This window comes from Nyctereutes procyonoides, unplaced genomic scaffold (genome assembly GCF_905146905.1).
Source record: "Nyctereutes procyonoides isolate TBG_1078 unplaced genomic scaffold, NYPRO_anot_genome, whole genome shotgun sequence".
Classification (NCBI taxonomy): domain Eukaryota; kingdom Metazoa; phylum Chordata; class Mammalia; order Carnivora; family Canidae; genus Nyctereutes; species Nyctereutes procyonoides.
In genome coordinates this window covers 38,780,304-38,796,504 of record NW_026575042.1, presented here as the reverse complement: position 1 = coordinate 38,796,504, position 16,201 = coordinate 38,780,304, and the positions used below count along the sequence as shown (strand labels likewise).

General features: G+C 34.8%; 1 protein-coding gene across 1 annotated transcript in view; it reads right to left on the bottom strand.

The window, feature by feature from the left end:
• PLS1 (plastin 1) overlaps positions 1 to 16,201 on the bottom strand; it is a 101,419-nt gene that overhangs the window by 12,179 nt on the left and 73,039 nt on the right. The window contains exons 7-11 of the mRNA XM_055321268.1: positions 14,002 to 14,167; positions 13,778 to 13,920; positions 11,463 to 11,558; positions 8,486 to 8,678; positions 3,851 to 3,929 (exon numbers count right to left, since the gene is read on the bottom strand). Of these exons, the coding sequence (XP_055177243.1) occupies positions 3,851 to 3,929; positions 8,486 to 8,678; positions 11,463 to 11,558; positions 13,778 to 13,920; positions 14,002 to 14,167 (677 nt within the window). The remainder of the gene's footprint in view (positions 1 to 3,850; positions 3,930 to 8,485; positions 8,679 to 11,462; positions 11,559 to 13,777; positions 13,921 to 14,001; positions 14,168 to 16,201) is intronic.

Below are 16,201 nucleotides of genomic sequence, written 5' to 3'. Positions count from 1 at the left end.
AATAAGGTAGATCTCTATGTACTTACATGAAAAGCTTTACAAACATACTATGTTTAAAAAAGCAAGTGGCAGAACAGTGCATACAGTTTACTATGTATAAAATTTATTTTCAAATTTGAGAGTATTTAAATACCTATATATGCTATGGACTGTTAATAGCAATATCTCTAGGCAGGGAAAAAAAAGTAAGGGAGATGTAAGGGAAGTATTATCATGTTTTAATTTATTCTATGAATGTACATACTTCCTGAAACTTCTACAGTGAGAATAAATTCATGTATTATGTATGTATTAGGATTTTCTTAAACTTTTTAAAAATCCTACAAAAATCACAATAGCCACAAAGTAGGCAGCTGTTCATGTTAAATAATGAGAGTTAAACGGAAGGAATTTATGAGCAAGTAGGCGTTATTGAAGTAAGAATAGTATTACTTTGGATTCAGAAAAACACATTCTTCTTAGATGCTCAAAGTATATCCGTTGAGTCTGTTTTCAATTTTGTATGCTAAGGACATAAAGCAACAGCAACTGATTTTTAAAACTGCTAGCTCTATGATGTATTATGTGGCTTTTCTCCCTCAACAGCTTGTTCACTAAGTTGTTTTACTAAGATTCAGGTGAAATTTACTTTGCAACTCTGAGCATACACCTTACGGCAATGAAGGGAACTGGGCCCTGTGCTGAGTGATGGAAAGATAAAGTCTATTTTGAAGGCAATTAAGAGCTGACTGGGTTATCTATAAAAGCACATGGAAAATTTTGTATAAAAATATTACTAAACCATTTGTATTGGTTCTGAATTTGTTTTTACTTTAAATGACTCATTCTTATTTCTATTTAGTAAAGTATTATTATTCATGTTTTGCAAATAGGGAAAACTGAAGCCCAGAAAGTTGAAATGATTTCCAGAGAATTCAAGATGCAGTCCTGAACCAACTTGTCATAGAAAAAGTCCAGGACTAATAGTTCTTCAAATATATTAAATAACTTGTGTAGGGGAAAGAATTTTCATTTAAAATCAATCTAAATTATGCTGTTGCTTTGGTTTGCTTTAGATTTGGTATACTACAGGAGAGGAGTTAAAACAACTTAGGGTTGGGGTAACTGGGTGGCTCAGCTGGTTAAGTATCTGCCTTCGGCTCAGGTCATTATTCCACAGTCCTGGGATCCAGCCCTGCATTGGGCTTCTAGCTCAGTCGGGAGTCTGCTTCTCCCTCACCCTTTCCCTCCCCCCTCAACTTGTGTGTGTGCGTGCACTCTCTCTTCCTCTCTCAAATAAATAAAATCTTTTTTAAAAAATAAGTAACTTAGAATATGATCCAGACACAAATTCATGGACACATGGTTCTGGTGCCAGCTAGACCTCTGGCTATTGTTTTTCTATATATGATAGTCCTCTTGAGGGTTATGTTGAGGATATTCTGAATTCCCTTTTCCAAAATAAAATTACATATATCTAGAAGTCCTGTGCTATCATTTCAGGGTCCATGTAACTACATGTAATCTTTAAAAAATGTGGTCAATTCTCTTCTCCACTCTCAACTATAGGGAACTCTAGTGATTGTGACATTTATGAAAAAGTTACCATGAGTCTCAACAAATCTTAATCCCCTACTTTTAAATCTACTTTGTAATTTAAAAAGAAATTTACTTTGAAATTTACATGCTCATTGTAAGAAAAGCACAAACACCTATTAAGTCACTAAGATTAAAAGTAAGTCTTCTCATTACTCTCCATCCTACTACCCAGGGTGCATACACTTTGGTATTCATCCCTCTGGGTTTTTAAAAATATTATATATACAAATGTGTATACACTCCATTTTTTTTCTTGCAAGATAAGAAAGCAGGGTTTTTTTTTTTAATTTTTAAAAGATTTTATTTATTTGAGAGAGAGAGAGCATGAGCAGCAGGAAGAGGTAGAGGGAGAAGCAGAGTCCCTGCTGAGCAGAGAGCCCAATGTGGGACTCCATCCCAGGGCTCTGGGATCATGACCTGAGCTGACAAAAGACACTTAGCCAACTGAGCCACCCAGGTACCCAAGAAAGCAGTTTAATCCCAACATTTTTTTGTGCTATAAATGCTTGTATTAAGAAAACAAGTTCAAGTAGACAACTTTAACATTACACCACAAGGAACTAGAAAAAGAAGAAATTTATCTGAAATTTAGTAGAGGAAGGAAATAACAAAGAAAAGTCAGAAATAAATAAAACAGAGACCAGAATAAACAATAACATAACACTGAAAGTAATGACCAGTTTTAAAAAAAATTGGCAATGCTTTGTATTCTCAATTTTAAATTAAAAAAAATGGAATCATACTAGACCTATTCTTCTTTTTGTTAAAAATATTTATTTTATATATATATAGAGAGGGAGCAGGCACAGGGATGAGGGTGCAGAGGGAGAGAATCTTTAGTAGACTCCCTGCTGAATGTGGAGCTCCACACAAGGGCTCAATCTCATGACCCTGAGCACAACCTGAACTGAAACCAAGAGTCAGGTGCTTAACCAACTGTACCACCCAGGTGCCCCTGACCTATTAGTCTTTTCTATCAAGTATATATTATAGACATTCCTTCACATTATTCTATAAAATTCTTATCCCCTCCTCACACCAAGTATTTGATTCCTTTACTGCCCTGCTACTATAATGAGAGTTCCAGTCTAAATGATATATATCTCTGTCATCTAGCTGGAATTTATACACTTTTGTTTTTTTAACAGTTTAGTGCATCCCTTTACTTATTTTAAGTATTTATTTATTTATTTTAAATATTTATTTATTTGAGAGACAGCACGCACAATGACGGAGGGAGAGAGAGTCCCAAGCAGACTCTGCACACTAAACACAGAGTTCTAGGCGGGGTTCAATCCCGCATCTGTGAGATTATGACCTGAGCCAAAACCAAGAGTTGGCCGCTTAACCGACTGAGCCACCTAGGTGCCCCAAGGAATTTATAGACTTTTAAAAAGTTCATCAAATATTAGTCTATCACATCAAAACAAGTTACCTAAGGTGGTACTGATTTTGATTTTAAACCATAATTTGAATATACACCAAGAAGCAGAAATTACTGTATCATAAATCCTCAACTAGCCAATGACTTGGTCTTTTGTGGCAATAGACTTAAGTTCATAATTAAACAATAACTTAGTTATTTGTAAATTATTAATATACAATTAGCTAAAGCTGAGTTCTTTTCCATTTTTAAAGGCAGGTTGGTAGATAATATAACAGAAAAGGAAGGTTTCCTTTTACCCAAACCTAAAAAGACACATTGTTAGTACTACCAGACAGCACAGAAAATGATTCAGTAAAATATTTTCTTAGTCCTACCAATATTGATAATGTGTTGTCATTTTTAGACAAGAAAGAATAAGATAAATTACAATTACTGAGGGAAAGCAAGTTATTTATACAAGTTAGAAAAAAATTGCAACAAATTATGAGATAATTGAGAGATCTGGGCAAAATAAAGTGTGAATTTTCATTTAAAATATTGATATAATGATAAGAACAGTTTATAAAATATTACTATTCTTCTAATCTGTTACAGTTGAAATAATTATTTTTCTGATCAATAATTATAAAAGAATAGGATAGATTATCTTTACCAAATTGTTTATATCATCAAAAATTATAACTAATACTATTATATTCTGATCTTTTTAAATAATACTTTTCTTTAAAAATCCATTGTATTGCCAATCTCCAGCATTCTGAAATTGTAAATGTTGGTTTAAATTTTTGTGATTTTTAGAAAATGTACTAATGTAAACATACCTATGGTTTGAAACTAGAAAAGTTAGACTCTGGTCATAAACCTAAAACACAATAAGACATTTACCTGTACAGATGATTAATGTATGGGTTGACCCCCAAGGAATTCATCCAGTTCCGAAATGTCCTTTCTTCCTTGCTCTCTCCTAGAGTGGACACAAGTTCATACTGATGATTCAGGACAAAAGGCATCAAGAAATATATTTTAAACCATCCTGGCAGGTACAAACCAGCCATACATACTTTGCTGTGGTTTCTGCGATACTATAATCTTTCAGGGGGAGAAGTCAGTCTTATTGCCAAAGTCTCTTTTCCCTTCTCTGTCTAGAAGGCCTCCATTTGCTCTAAATTTCTCTATCTAGAGTCCTTTCGTTGATGCCAGTGAACCACTGAGTCCTGGGTTTCTTTGTCCAAAAAATAACAGAGAAACTTATATGGTCATGTCTGTAGTTATGATTACATGCAAAAGGGGCTGGCTAAAAATTAATGAAACGAAATCTTTTAGCAGTCAGGTAACATTAGCACAGTAAACCAAAAGAAAAGCTGTGCTCTTCCCAATGCAGTGTTTCTAAATCTGTACAGGTTTTGGTTTTACAGGAAAATTTCTGGGCACACAAACCTACATTTTAATTAAGCCAAACAGCAATGAAGGAGAGAGAGGATTACAGGTAATATAAAAATAAGCAGTGAAGGGATATAACTATTTTACAGGTTTCCTGAGTTTATTTTAGATTGTCACTATTGAAAACATATGAGGGAACACAACACATACACAGGATGCTAAGAGAAAGACATTAAGTCCCTAGACCTCAAAAGATCACCTCAGTAAGAAACTCCTGCAGGCACTGTTATTTAACCCATGATTACTTAACCTTCCTGAGCATTCCCTTCAGAGCAGGAGTTATACCATCTATAAAGAAAACGTGGGCTAAGAGCCAGGTGAACTCTCCTTGCCATGTGTGCCTTCCAGTCATCCCTTAGATTAGAAATAGTCCTAAGCGACTCTCTGTAGTAGTATTTGTTTTCAGCAAAGATAGGGGACAGTGGAATGGCCTAACCTACATCTCATCATCAGACGCCTGAAAAACTGAAACATTTACACTACTCATCGCTTCTAAACTATAGGCAAATTCAGATCACTCCCTAACTTTGACTCATGTGGGATTCCCAGGATAATTAGGCATCTAAATCTATAACCATCTGAGCTCCAGGGACCCATTCCTATAGAGCCATCTCTGCAATCATCTTCAGACTAAATGCCATAGATAGTATAATCATGGACAGCCAAAAGAGAAACCAAGCCTTGTAAAATCTAAAGGATTCAGGTTTTTTGTGCAGATGCTCAGGAAATAATCTGTCAGCTGTATTTTCATTTGATTTTCTATGCTAATACCTAAGGCATTCCCAGAATCTACTTTAATTCTTGCTCTATCATATTATATAGCCGATATAATTTCTTAAATTTTATTCCCTCTGGTCTGCATAAAAGGTAACTAACCAGTCTGTTCTATCTGCCACTATCACTTTATGATAACCTATTTGAAAACCCTTTTAAAAAGAAATAAACTAAATATTCCTAGAAATCATGCTTGCCTGTTTGTAGGAGTTATTAAATAAGTGCAAATGAAATGTCTGAACTTTCGCCAAAGTGACATAAATATAAGTGTACTATCATCAACAGTTTGATGCATGTGACTTGGATTTACCTTCTAGTTATTTCTGTATTACAATCTGCAATAGATTTTTCTCTAGTAATTAGAAAAATTTTACATTATTTCCTTCTGGGAAAATCCAAGTTGTGTTTTAAAATTACAAACATTGATAGTGTAACAATAGCCTAATTTTTAATTGAATTAAGATCCAAAATCTGCTGTACCTGAAGATACAACAAATAATATTTTAAAAGACACTAGTATTTCACTGATTCTGAAACTGTTATAAGCTTCAGGGGTTCATATTTCTTCCCATGTTCTCAAATGATTATATTATTATTTTAATTTTTGGTGCCTGGAAAGTAAAATAGATTATGTAAGTAAGCATTTATTTATCTAATACCATTTCAAGTTGTCTTGGTAAATAAATGCTCAAAGCCAGAAGCAGTATGCATTTGTGCAAGAGCCATGGTAAAGCACTAGAAAAACATATGTATTCCAGATTGTAAGTGCTGTCTGTATTGGAGACAACTGAAGCAATCTTAGAAGTAAAACATTCATTGCCGATATAAAAGACAGAAAACACTATAGAACATTTCATTTTCAGGGCCAAACTGATAACTGCAAATGACAAAAGTTTCAGAAAAAAACAATAAATATACTATAAGTAAACTACTAAGAGGAAAGAGAAGGAACTAACATATATTTAACACTCACTAAATGTGCTAAGTGATGTTTTCCTTTTTCCAACCTATTACTGAGCACATACTGTATGCTAAACTCTTTCATTCATAAAAGGTCATTTTAACTTGCTCTGTAACTCTTCAAAATTAGTATTATTAATCTTGTTTTATAGATGAGAAAACCAAAGCTCAGAGAAGTCACTCAGATACTAAATGGTGGACCCATAATTTGAACAAAGTGTATGTATTTTCTATCACCACAAATGAATTCTGAGATGGCCTCTCTACACATAGCCCATATATTTGGCTCAATTTAATCTGAAGGTTTTATATTTAGTTGGGCTTTTAATTTTCTCTAATTCCATACAGATAAAATTCTTTGCCAGTGAGGACATGAATATAGGATATAATACAGTCAAGCTTTGAATTTCATAAGGATCTATAAAAACAAATTTACAGAGGAAAAATTCCAATGACAGTCAAAGTGAAATACATTTTTGGCAGATGTATAAGGATATACATATGTTCTAAATAAAGATGATTGATAAATATTTCCCATAATATCTTCTTATATAAATAGAATAAATACTAATGGAAATATTTAGCAATCCTATTCACACTGAAAAATTCCAAAAGCATGCTGTACACTAGCAAAATAATTCAAACATGACAAATAAGAGAGCGAGCAAGTTGGAAAAGATATCTAGCAAGAATCCAGTGACTATAAAAAGCAGATCATTTTTAATATGCCACTCTAAACAATGCCTTCTATTGTAAGATACAGAAGGATTTTGAAATTTTCCAGACTGATAAAAACTTAGTCTTCCTTTTTAATTTTTTTTAAAGTTCTAATCCCTCATCCCCAATTTCTCTGCTGAAAAATCTGCGCTTTTATCTGTCTTCCCTCTCAAAATCTATGTAGAGAATATAGTCTTTATTTTACTGGGCCTCAGGAAGAGTGAATTGAATTAATCATATTCTTTAAAGAACATATTTGTTAAATCTGAAATTTCTTTCATTAATCAAGAAGATGCAATTATCAAACTGTCAAGGACACTGGAACTCTGGTTGTGCCAGTCAAAGAAAAGATCATGAAATGGATTTCTCATTCTATCCCCCTCCCAGGGAAGGGAGTAAAGGCAGGTGATGGTGAGAGAATGGACATTCTCTTGCCTGCCAAGAAGAATCCCTATTTGAAGACTGCCTTCTCCAAACCAGGGCAACTACTGAGAATATTTTAGGATGGGCCCCTACCTCTGACTGCTGCCACTGTTTTTCCCTTTAGTTTTGATACTAATGTGGGTTAGGTATGTGTGTGAAAGTGTGAGAACAGAAAAGAAGAGAAGGCTAAGAGACAAAGATAAGGAGAAAGAAATAGATAGCAAGAATGTTTTTGTTGTTATGACGATTCATATATCATAAGCTTCAATGACATTCAAGAAATGTAACATAGCTAAGTAATACAAAATAACCTATGTTATTGAACCTAAATAGATCCTTCCAAAGATTATGAGTGATAAAAGTTTGCTTATTCATAGGAGAGGGATAAGGGCTTTACATCATGAAGTCCAATTGTCAAAACTGATTACAGCTACAATATCCCATTATTTTAGAAGGCAAATTCGGTGCAGAGTTTACATAATCAAGCCTTGCTGTGCTATTCTAATTAAGTTTCATTTGTGTTTCTTCCTTGTCATTCTTTAGGCATATTAAGACAGAAAGAACACAGCATGAACAATGCAAAAAATAAATCAACCCAGATAGAAGGAATAAATGGTACTAATAAAAAGAACGTTCAGAATGAATATATTTATAGAGTATAGAAAAGTACTAAATACAGTACCTACATTAGGAGGGGTCAAATCTGCATTTCACGAAGCAAAATAGGAAAGTATTATAAATTACGAGACAGATAACAATAGCCCACACACAACAAGACAAGTAATGAATATTAAAATTTTTTTTCATGTGCATTAAAAACATTAGAAAGAGAACAATACTGGAGTCAAACTGTAGCTTTCAAAGGAGAAGAAAAAGCTACAAAATGATTATTTTTTCCAATAGGTAATTCATTGTCCATATTGGTGGTGGAGTTATGTTATGTGGTCATTTAAGAGACTATTTTAAATGTATGAGAGTTTTCATTAAATTCTGATGGAGAAATGACAGACAAGTAAGATTTACCCCAGCATTCTCTTTTAACCAAATCAACAACCACTTTCCTTAATACAAACTCTTTAATGGATGCACATGCCTACACACAGTCAACTGCATCTCCCACCACAATCCCCTACCACTGACAGTGAAGAAGGTCAATACCACAAGAAGATACATACAGTGAAGCAATTAAAGGCAGAAAGAACATACCTTCCAATAAATTAATATCGATGTCATTATCAGGCTTGTGTAGGCATGGGTATGTGTTAAACAGATTAGCTACAAAAGCTAAATTAAGTTTAGGATTGCCTGAAACCACATCTGCAGGAGTAACAAACTGTCTGCAGCCCAGTTTATCTGCTTCTTGAAGCATGAATCCAGCACGCTTCAGGTCATTTTTCTCCTAAACAACAGAATAAAATAAAAATGATCAAGATTAAACTTTTGATTGCTTTTAAACATGTATATCAATAAAAAATTATGCCAATCACTCTTCTGGAAATATATTAAATGATAGATCAAAATAAGGACAGAACGTGCAGAAATTCCAAATCAACTTCTCTGACATTTCTTGCTGGAGATCAGAAGAATATTTCACTCTCACTGCTGAAATACTCAACAAAACTCTCAAATTTCTTATTAGTTCCTACTGGTCAAATTATAGATAATTCGGTCAAGGCCATATATTAGAATACCTTCTGGCTAAGAGGCTTAGTTGTCTCACCCATTCTATTCTGAATATTTCCAGTAGACTCTTTTCTCAATGAAAAACAAGTTGGGATACAAATTAAAAAATATTAAAATCAGAAGAACAGCACTTTTCACAAGTGCAAAATCCTGGAAAGAAACCAAATGCTTGCCAACAGGAAAGAAGACGAATAAACTGTTATATTTACACAGTGACATACAACAATGTAAATGATTCTTAGTTATATATGTTCAAAATAAGTACCAGGAATTTAAGTACAATAAGCTTTATGTGAAGTTAGAAAGTAAAGTCAAAACTTTAATTTTGTAAGGGATATATCTCATTGAAAGAAAACTATAAAAAGAGAAGCAAAAGAACAACGAACATAGGATTGAAGATGGTGACTGTCACATTAACGTGAGGCAAAAAGAACAGGGAAGAAGGAGAGAGCTAAATGTAAATTAGTGTCAAAGTCTTAGCTTTCTTGTTGGATTGACAGTTCATATGGACTTGTTACAATTTTAGAGTAAACAAATACAAATAAAACTAAATAAAAAGAGGGATGTGCATGGACCCATGATGAGAGTATATTGTGACCAAGAATCAGGACTTATCTCATTTTGTGCACCAGTTACAAAAAAAAGCAAAAATGTAAATGAAGCCAGAGAAAGCAATAGGTTCAATGCTACTAAACAATAAAAAGTTCCTAACATAGACATGAACAAATTATATATAACATGTGGACCTTATTCAGATCTTAATTCAGATAAACTACAAAAAGAAAATCTGACATTTAAGAAGCAATTGGAAATGTCAATGTTGACTAAATATTTTGATGATATTACAGATTACTGGGTTTTTTTTTTGTATTTTTATGTATGATAAGGTATAATGGTTATATTTTTAAAGTTTCTTTAAGAAATACACATTGGGGGCAGCCTAGGTGGCTCAGCCATTTAGCGCTGCCTTCGGCCCAGGGCCTGATCCTGGAGACCTGGGATCGAGTCCTGTGTTGGGCTTCCTGCATGGAGCCTGCCTCTCCCTCTGCCTGTGTCTCTGCCTCTCTCTCTCTCTCTCTCTCTCTCTCTCTGTCTCAAGAATAAATAAATGGAATCTTTGAAAAAAAAAAAGGGAAATACACATTGAAATACTTATTGATGAAATGATATTGATGTCTAAGATTTGCTTCAAAATAACACAGGATAGAAAGGAAGGTGATAAATGAATAAAGATTGACCATGAGTTGATAGTTATTGAGCCTGGAGAATGAGCACAGGGTAGTTCATTATACTGAATTTGTTCATTTTTTCATTATGTTTGAAATTTTCTATAAGTTTTTTTTAAGTTCCTAATTTTTTGATTCAAACTAATTTGCAAATTTTGCAGTTCTTCAATACTTTCTCAAATGTTTAATTGTAATAAGATAAAATTAATTTGTAGTGACTCAGTTTACCTTTAAAACTATTATGGATAAAAAATAAAACTATTATGGATGTTGCACTTTAAGTACTTTAGTCTGATCAGATTTTAATGCTTAAATAGAACTATCCCTAGTATTTACAACTTATGCTAAAAACTGGGGTTCCTGGGTTAGATAGGTCAGGATCTGTGTTAGTACTTCCTACACCATAAATAAACACTAGGAATTGCCATCTTTTATTTTGTATATTTCTGAATGTAAGCTGGAATAACTAATAATCAGTTGCTTAGCAATCTAATAATGGTTTGTTGCTCCCTTTCCTAGCATACAATGACCGTCACAAAAGCACCCTCATGAGTTCCAGTTATATTGCACCAGGAAAAAGTGGATGTAGGGTTGATTCCACACACATTCAAGATCAGAATTCTGTAATTCCCTCTCCTCAGTTATGACAGCCAAATGGCTTAGCATGGAGATTTGAAGCCTAGGGCATGAAAAAAACTTCTGAAGAACGAACAAAAGGTTTACTTTTTTTTTTTTAAAGATTTTATTTATTCATGAGAGACAGAGAGAGAGAGAGAGAGAGAGAAAGAGAGAGACAGGCAGAAGGAGAAGCAGGCTCCATGCAGGAAGCCCAACATGGGACTCGATTCTGGGTCTCCAGAATCAGGCCCTGGTCTGAAGGCAGCGCTAAACCACTGAGCCACCCGGGGTTGCCCAGGGCCAAGGTTTAATGAAGAGCTAAGGACTCCATTAGGCAATGCTGCCTGTAGAGAACTGCACTCTAAATTGGACCTTACTCACTAGTCAAATTCATAGAGATAGAAAGTACAATAGTGGTTACCGGGGACTTGGGCGAGAAGCGAATAAGGTGTTATTGTTTAATAGGTACAGATTTCACTATGGGATGATGAAAAGTTCTGGAGATGGATAGTAGTGATGGTTGCATACAATGCAAATGTACTTAATGCCAATGAACACTTAATGCCAATGTACACTTAAACATGGTTAAAATGGTAAATTTTGCTAATGTAAATTTTACTTAAATAAAAAAATTTTTAATTGAAAACAGTACTTACATTAAATCCTGAAAGGTCGATGGTAATGGCAGGTTCATCACCCTGGTCACCTTTAGGTGCAATCTGATTAAGCAGATGGAAATAGGCTCTTGAATCCTTCAAGGAAAGAAATGAAATAGAATTCTTAAAATGAATAAAATCATCATTTGATTTAGGAAAATAGTACTCAAACCTCTAACTGAAGAAATTGTCCTCATCTTAATGAATAATTTAGTAACTTTACTTTCTACTTCCAGGCTCCTGAATGCATGATGATACCTCACAGCTTCTAGAGACATTGTTCTCACCACTTGGAATACCCCTTCCTCACCTTTTCATTTGTTTATGCTCCCAAGCATTGGTTAAGATTAGGGTCAAGTATCTTCTAGAAGCCCTCCCCTTTAACTCAGACTAGCCTTGTGATCTTGCTCTGAACAACAGAATGCAGCAGAACGCAGTGAAAGTGATGTACTAGGGCTTCGAAGCCCAAGCCTTAGGAGCTTCCTTATCCTCACTCTTGAAGGTAGCCTCCATGGAGGAAGTCCAAATATCTGAGACTGTCATACAATGAGGAAGCACAGGCTAGCCATATGGAAAGGCCTCATGGAGATGCAGTGAGGCACTAGACATGTGAGTGGTGGCCTTCTGCACCCTCTAGACAAGCCCAACTGACAGCTGAATGCAAATGAGTTAGTAATCCCAAACTAAACCATCTGAAGCAGAGCCACTTAACCAAGCTGCATTAGCCCACTGAATCAAGAGAAACGTTATTGTTATTTTAAGCTATTAAGTTCTGAGTGGCTTGTTATATAGCAAGAGATAACTGAAATATTCATCTCCTGTTTATCTTTCTGTGTAACTGGTAAGCTTCTCAAGAGCTAAATCTTTGAATCTCCTGTGCCTGGCATAATATCTTAGAGGAGGGGTTTAATAAATATCTGATGAATTGAATTTTAAAACAAGAGAGCCCCCCCAAAATAAATTTTTAAATGAGCATATAATAGATTAAAGCAGAGAAATACAGTGTCACTTCAAAGAAAGACTGTCATCTAAGCCCATTATGACAAGAGCATAATCTGACTGAAGGAGTTAATATATCTAAAGAGAAAATATGAACAAATGCCAATGCTGATTAGTCTGGGTGGGAAAAAATACCACAGAGGAGGAGTCAACCAATTGACAAATTAGAGGACCCAATTTGGCAATGCATGTCTAAGGAGTGACCACGGGAGAGCTGTTAGGCACACTGAATGTTAAGGTATCCTTGAAAAGCTCTCCTGGTAGGGAGGGGCATTTCAAACTATTTTGGTTGAGAAAAGCTCTCCTGGTAGGGAGGGGCATTTCAAACTATTTTGGTTGAGAAACATACCTGAAGAATTCTTTTGTCTACTGATTCCCTGTGCCCTCAGATATCTGGTCTCCTATTTGCTGGTTATTGACAAAATAGAAGTAAGAGTGTTGGACTAGTCAGGCCGACAAGAGCCTCTAGTCCAGTGAACAGATGAATTCTCAGTCCAAATTAATAGACTGACATCCTCATTATAATTTAGTCTCTGTAGCATGTAAGATGGGAAAGAATGCTTTTATCTGCTAGGGCTAGTATCTCCTTCTCATAGCCAGTTTTATTTCTTCTTAAATACCAATAAACCAGTTTTTCTTTATTGTAAAATGAGTATTTTGTCCTTTTTATTTTTTAAGTCTTTATTTAAATTCCAGTTAGTTAACATACAGTGTAATAACTAGTTTCGGGTATACAACATAGTGACCCAACCCTTCCATCCAACACCTGGTGCTCATCACAAGTGCACTCCTTTTTTTTTTTTTTTTTTTAAAGCAGATTTTAATTCTTTTTTTTTAATTTTTATTTATTTATTTATTTATGATAGTCACAGAGAGAGAGAGAGGCAGAGACATAGGCAGAGGGAGAAGCAGGCTCCATGCACCGGGAGCCCGATGTGGGATTCGATCCTGGGTCTCCAGGATCGCGCCCTGGGCCAAAGGCAGGCGCCAAACCGCTGCGCCACCCAGGGATCCCTCACAAGTGCACTCCTAATCCCCATCATCTATTCCACCCATTCCCCCATCCCCCTTCCTTCTGGTAACCACCAGTTTAAACCAGTTCTTTTTTTTTTTAAACCAGTTCTTTTTTAAATAAAAGATTTTGCAATTATAATTGGAAGAGCCACCACAGACAGAGGAATGCAAAATTTCATGTTCTACACTGTGTCCTTATGAATTAAACTTGAATTCAAATTTGATTCTGAACACGTTTTTGTTTGTTTTTTACATTCTACATCCTTATTTTACATCATAGTTTTGAACATTAAAATATAAACCTTAATGTCTTGGCTGAAGTTGTTGATGTTAGGCCATCCTGCATTAGTCAGATGGTAGTTCACCCATCTCAGCAGTAATTCCTCTGGAGAAAGCTTCATCAGTTCTTCTAGATCCTCACCTTCCTTTAGTAATGCAATTAGAGCTGAAAGGAACACACTGAAATATAAATCCTTCCCATAGAAAGTATATATGCATGAAAAGTAAATATGTTTGATGATCTTACCTTCATTCCTGGAAATCTCAATATCAGCCAAAAGACCAACTTTGATGATCTGCCAGAGAAGTCCCAAGACCAAGTGAGGTTTTCCTTCTTTGAGATCCTGTGCACCAATGTTGACCACTGTACAACCGATGGCAGAGGCAGAATTCAGGGCTAGGTTTAAATTTTCCTGAATTGAAACAAAGAAAATTGGGTGTGAGAAAGTCCTTCCCAAAGTCTTATCGACAAGTTGTGAAAGTAAATAAGCAGCAACAGATTGTGAAAATTCAGATTCTGAAACGTAATATTTATACAAGCATAATACCACTCCTCAAAAAAACAAAAGACAAAAAACTCAAATGGTTTTAACTAGCGCTTTACTACTTCAACTCTTTTCCTTGCCTTCATAGTTATATACGTTATTTTCATCCCTTCATATTTCTCTTTCACACTTCATGACGCTATATAAACCCATCATCATGAGGTAAAAAAAAACTGTATTATCATGACTTTATAATCTTTTACAAATGAATGAGACTTCTTTTGGATTATGTTTCATGGGAGGCTGGTGATATTCTAGCAAATCTATTCCCAGAGCTCTGAAATTACTGAAAAATCAAGACAGATTTAATACCCACAGTAACACTTTGCTCCTTCCCAGAGGCCTTTTTTCATTCTACATTAGTGTACTTTTTCAGGCCTCCTAGAGATCTAGACTGTTACCCCCTACTCATATTGGAAGAATGTCATCTTTAAAAATAAAACTGTACAAAAAATAAAAAAATAAAACTGTAAAAAACTTAGCCCCTCAGACCCATCCTATAGTTATTGCAAAATAGCTACAGAATATTTTTTCCCTATTTTCTTTAATGCACTACATACAAATGTTAAGAGTTAAACCAAGAAATAAATTTGTGCAACACTGAGAAATGCTATATTTCAGAGTCAGTGCCATGAAAAATTACGTGACACCTGTATCCTAAAAATAAGATGTATGAATATTTTCAACAATCACAGATATTAAACAAAGCATCCTGACACAAGATGTGAAAGAAAACAAACTTGACAATTGCAGTCAGAAATGGGCTTCTTTAAGAACAGGAGTTCCTATTAGGAATATGCAATATTATTGGCTTATTGGGAAGTGGGAGACAAGAAAGCCATGTTAGTCAACACCAAATTCATATTTCTCAAAGATACAGTGAATGGAAGTACCCCTTGGATACTTCAAGACTAACCATGTACCACTGTCCTAAGGTTGTACCTTCCTTAGAAGAGAGGCTTAACAACTTTAGCAAAATCAAGGATTGTATTTGCCAATAGAAATGAAAGATATAGCTTAGCAGTAGCTCACTTTTAATAGCTGCAGCTGTGACTAGTATATATATGCACTAGTTGCTATTACTACCACCACACAAGAGTGGCAGTATAACACAGTGATTATAAGGTGGGTTCCAGTGCTTGACCACTGGGATCATATCCTGGCTCTGCACTGGGTAACCTCCCAGTGTCTCAGTTTTCTCATCTGTAAAATGGTAGTATCTACTTTATTTTAAGGGTGTCAGAAAGAGTCAAAGAGATATTCATGCAGTTTGTTTAGAACAGAACTGGTACCAAGTACTTAGTAAATACTGAGATTTTGAGAAGAGTGTGGTAACTATAAATTCTTCGACTTTAACACCTGAATGTAGAAGCTGACTACAGAATAATATGATAAAAAGAATAACTCAATTCTGTGAAATAGTAAAACATGGGTGAAACGATACAGTACTCTTATTTCAACCAAGAACAAGAGCATCAAGCAAATATTCATTAATAAAAGCAACTCAATGATTATAATAATATGACCTGAATACTATTATCTTAAGTAAAGTTCATCCAAAGCACTTTGAACAATGTTTGTTTGTAGTAGGCTCCATGCCCAGCATGGAGCCCAACATAGGGCTTGAACCCACAACCTCAAGATCAAGACCTGAGGTGAGATCAAGAGTTAGATGTTTAACCTACTGAGCTACCCAGGTGCCCCCATCCAAAGCACTTTGAATCTTAATTTCATTCAGTACAGAATGCAGCTGAATTTTTATTTAATAAAACCTAGTTTTTATAGGAAACTGAAATTATGTAAAATCAAACATTTTACATGAATGGACCTTGAAGGCAAAATGCTAAGTGAAATAAGTAAGACAAGAGGAAGACAAATACTATATGACATCACCAATATGTG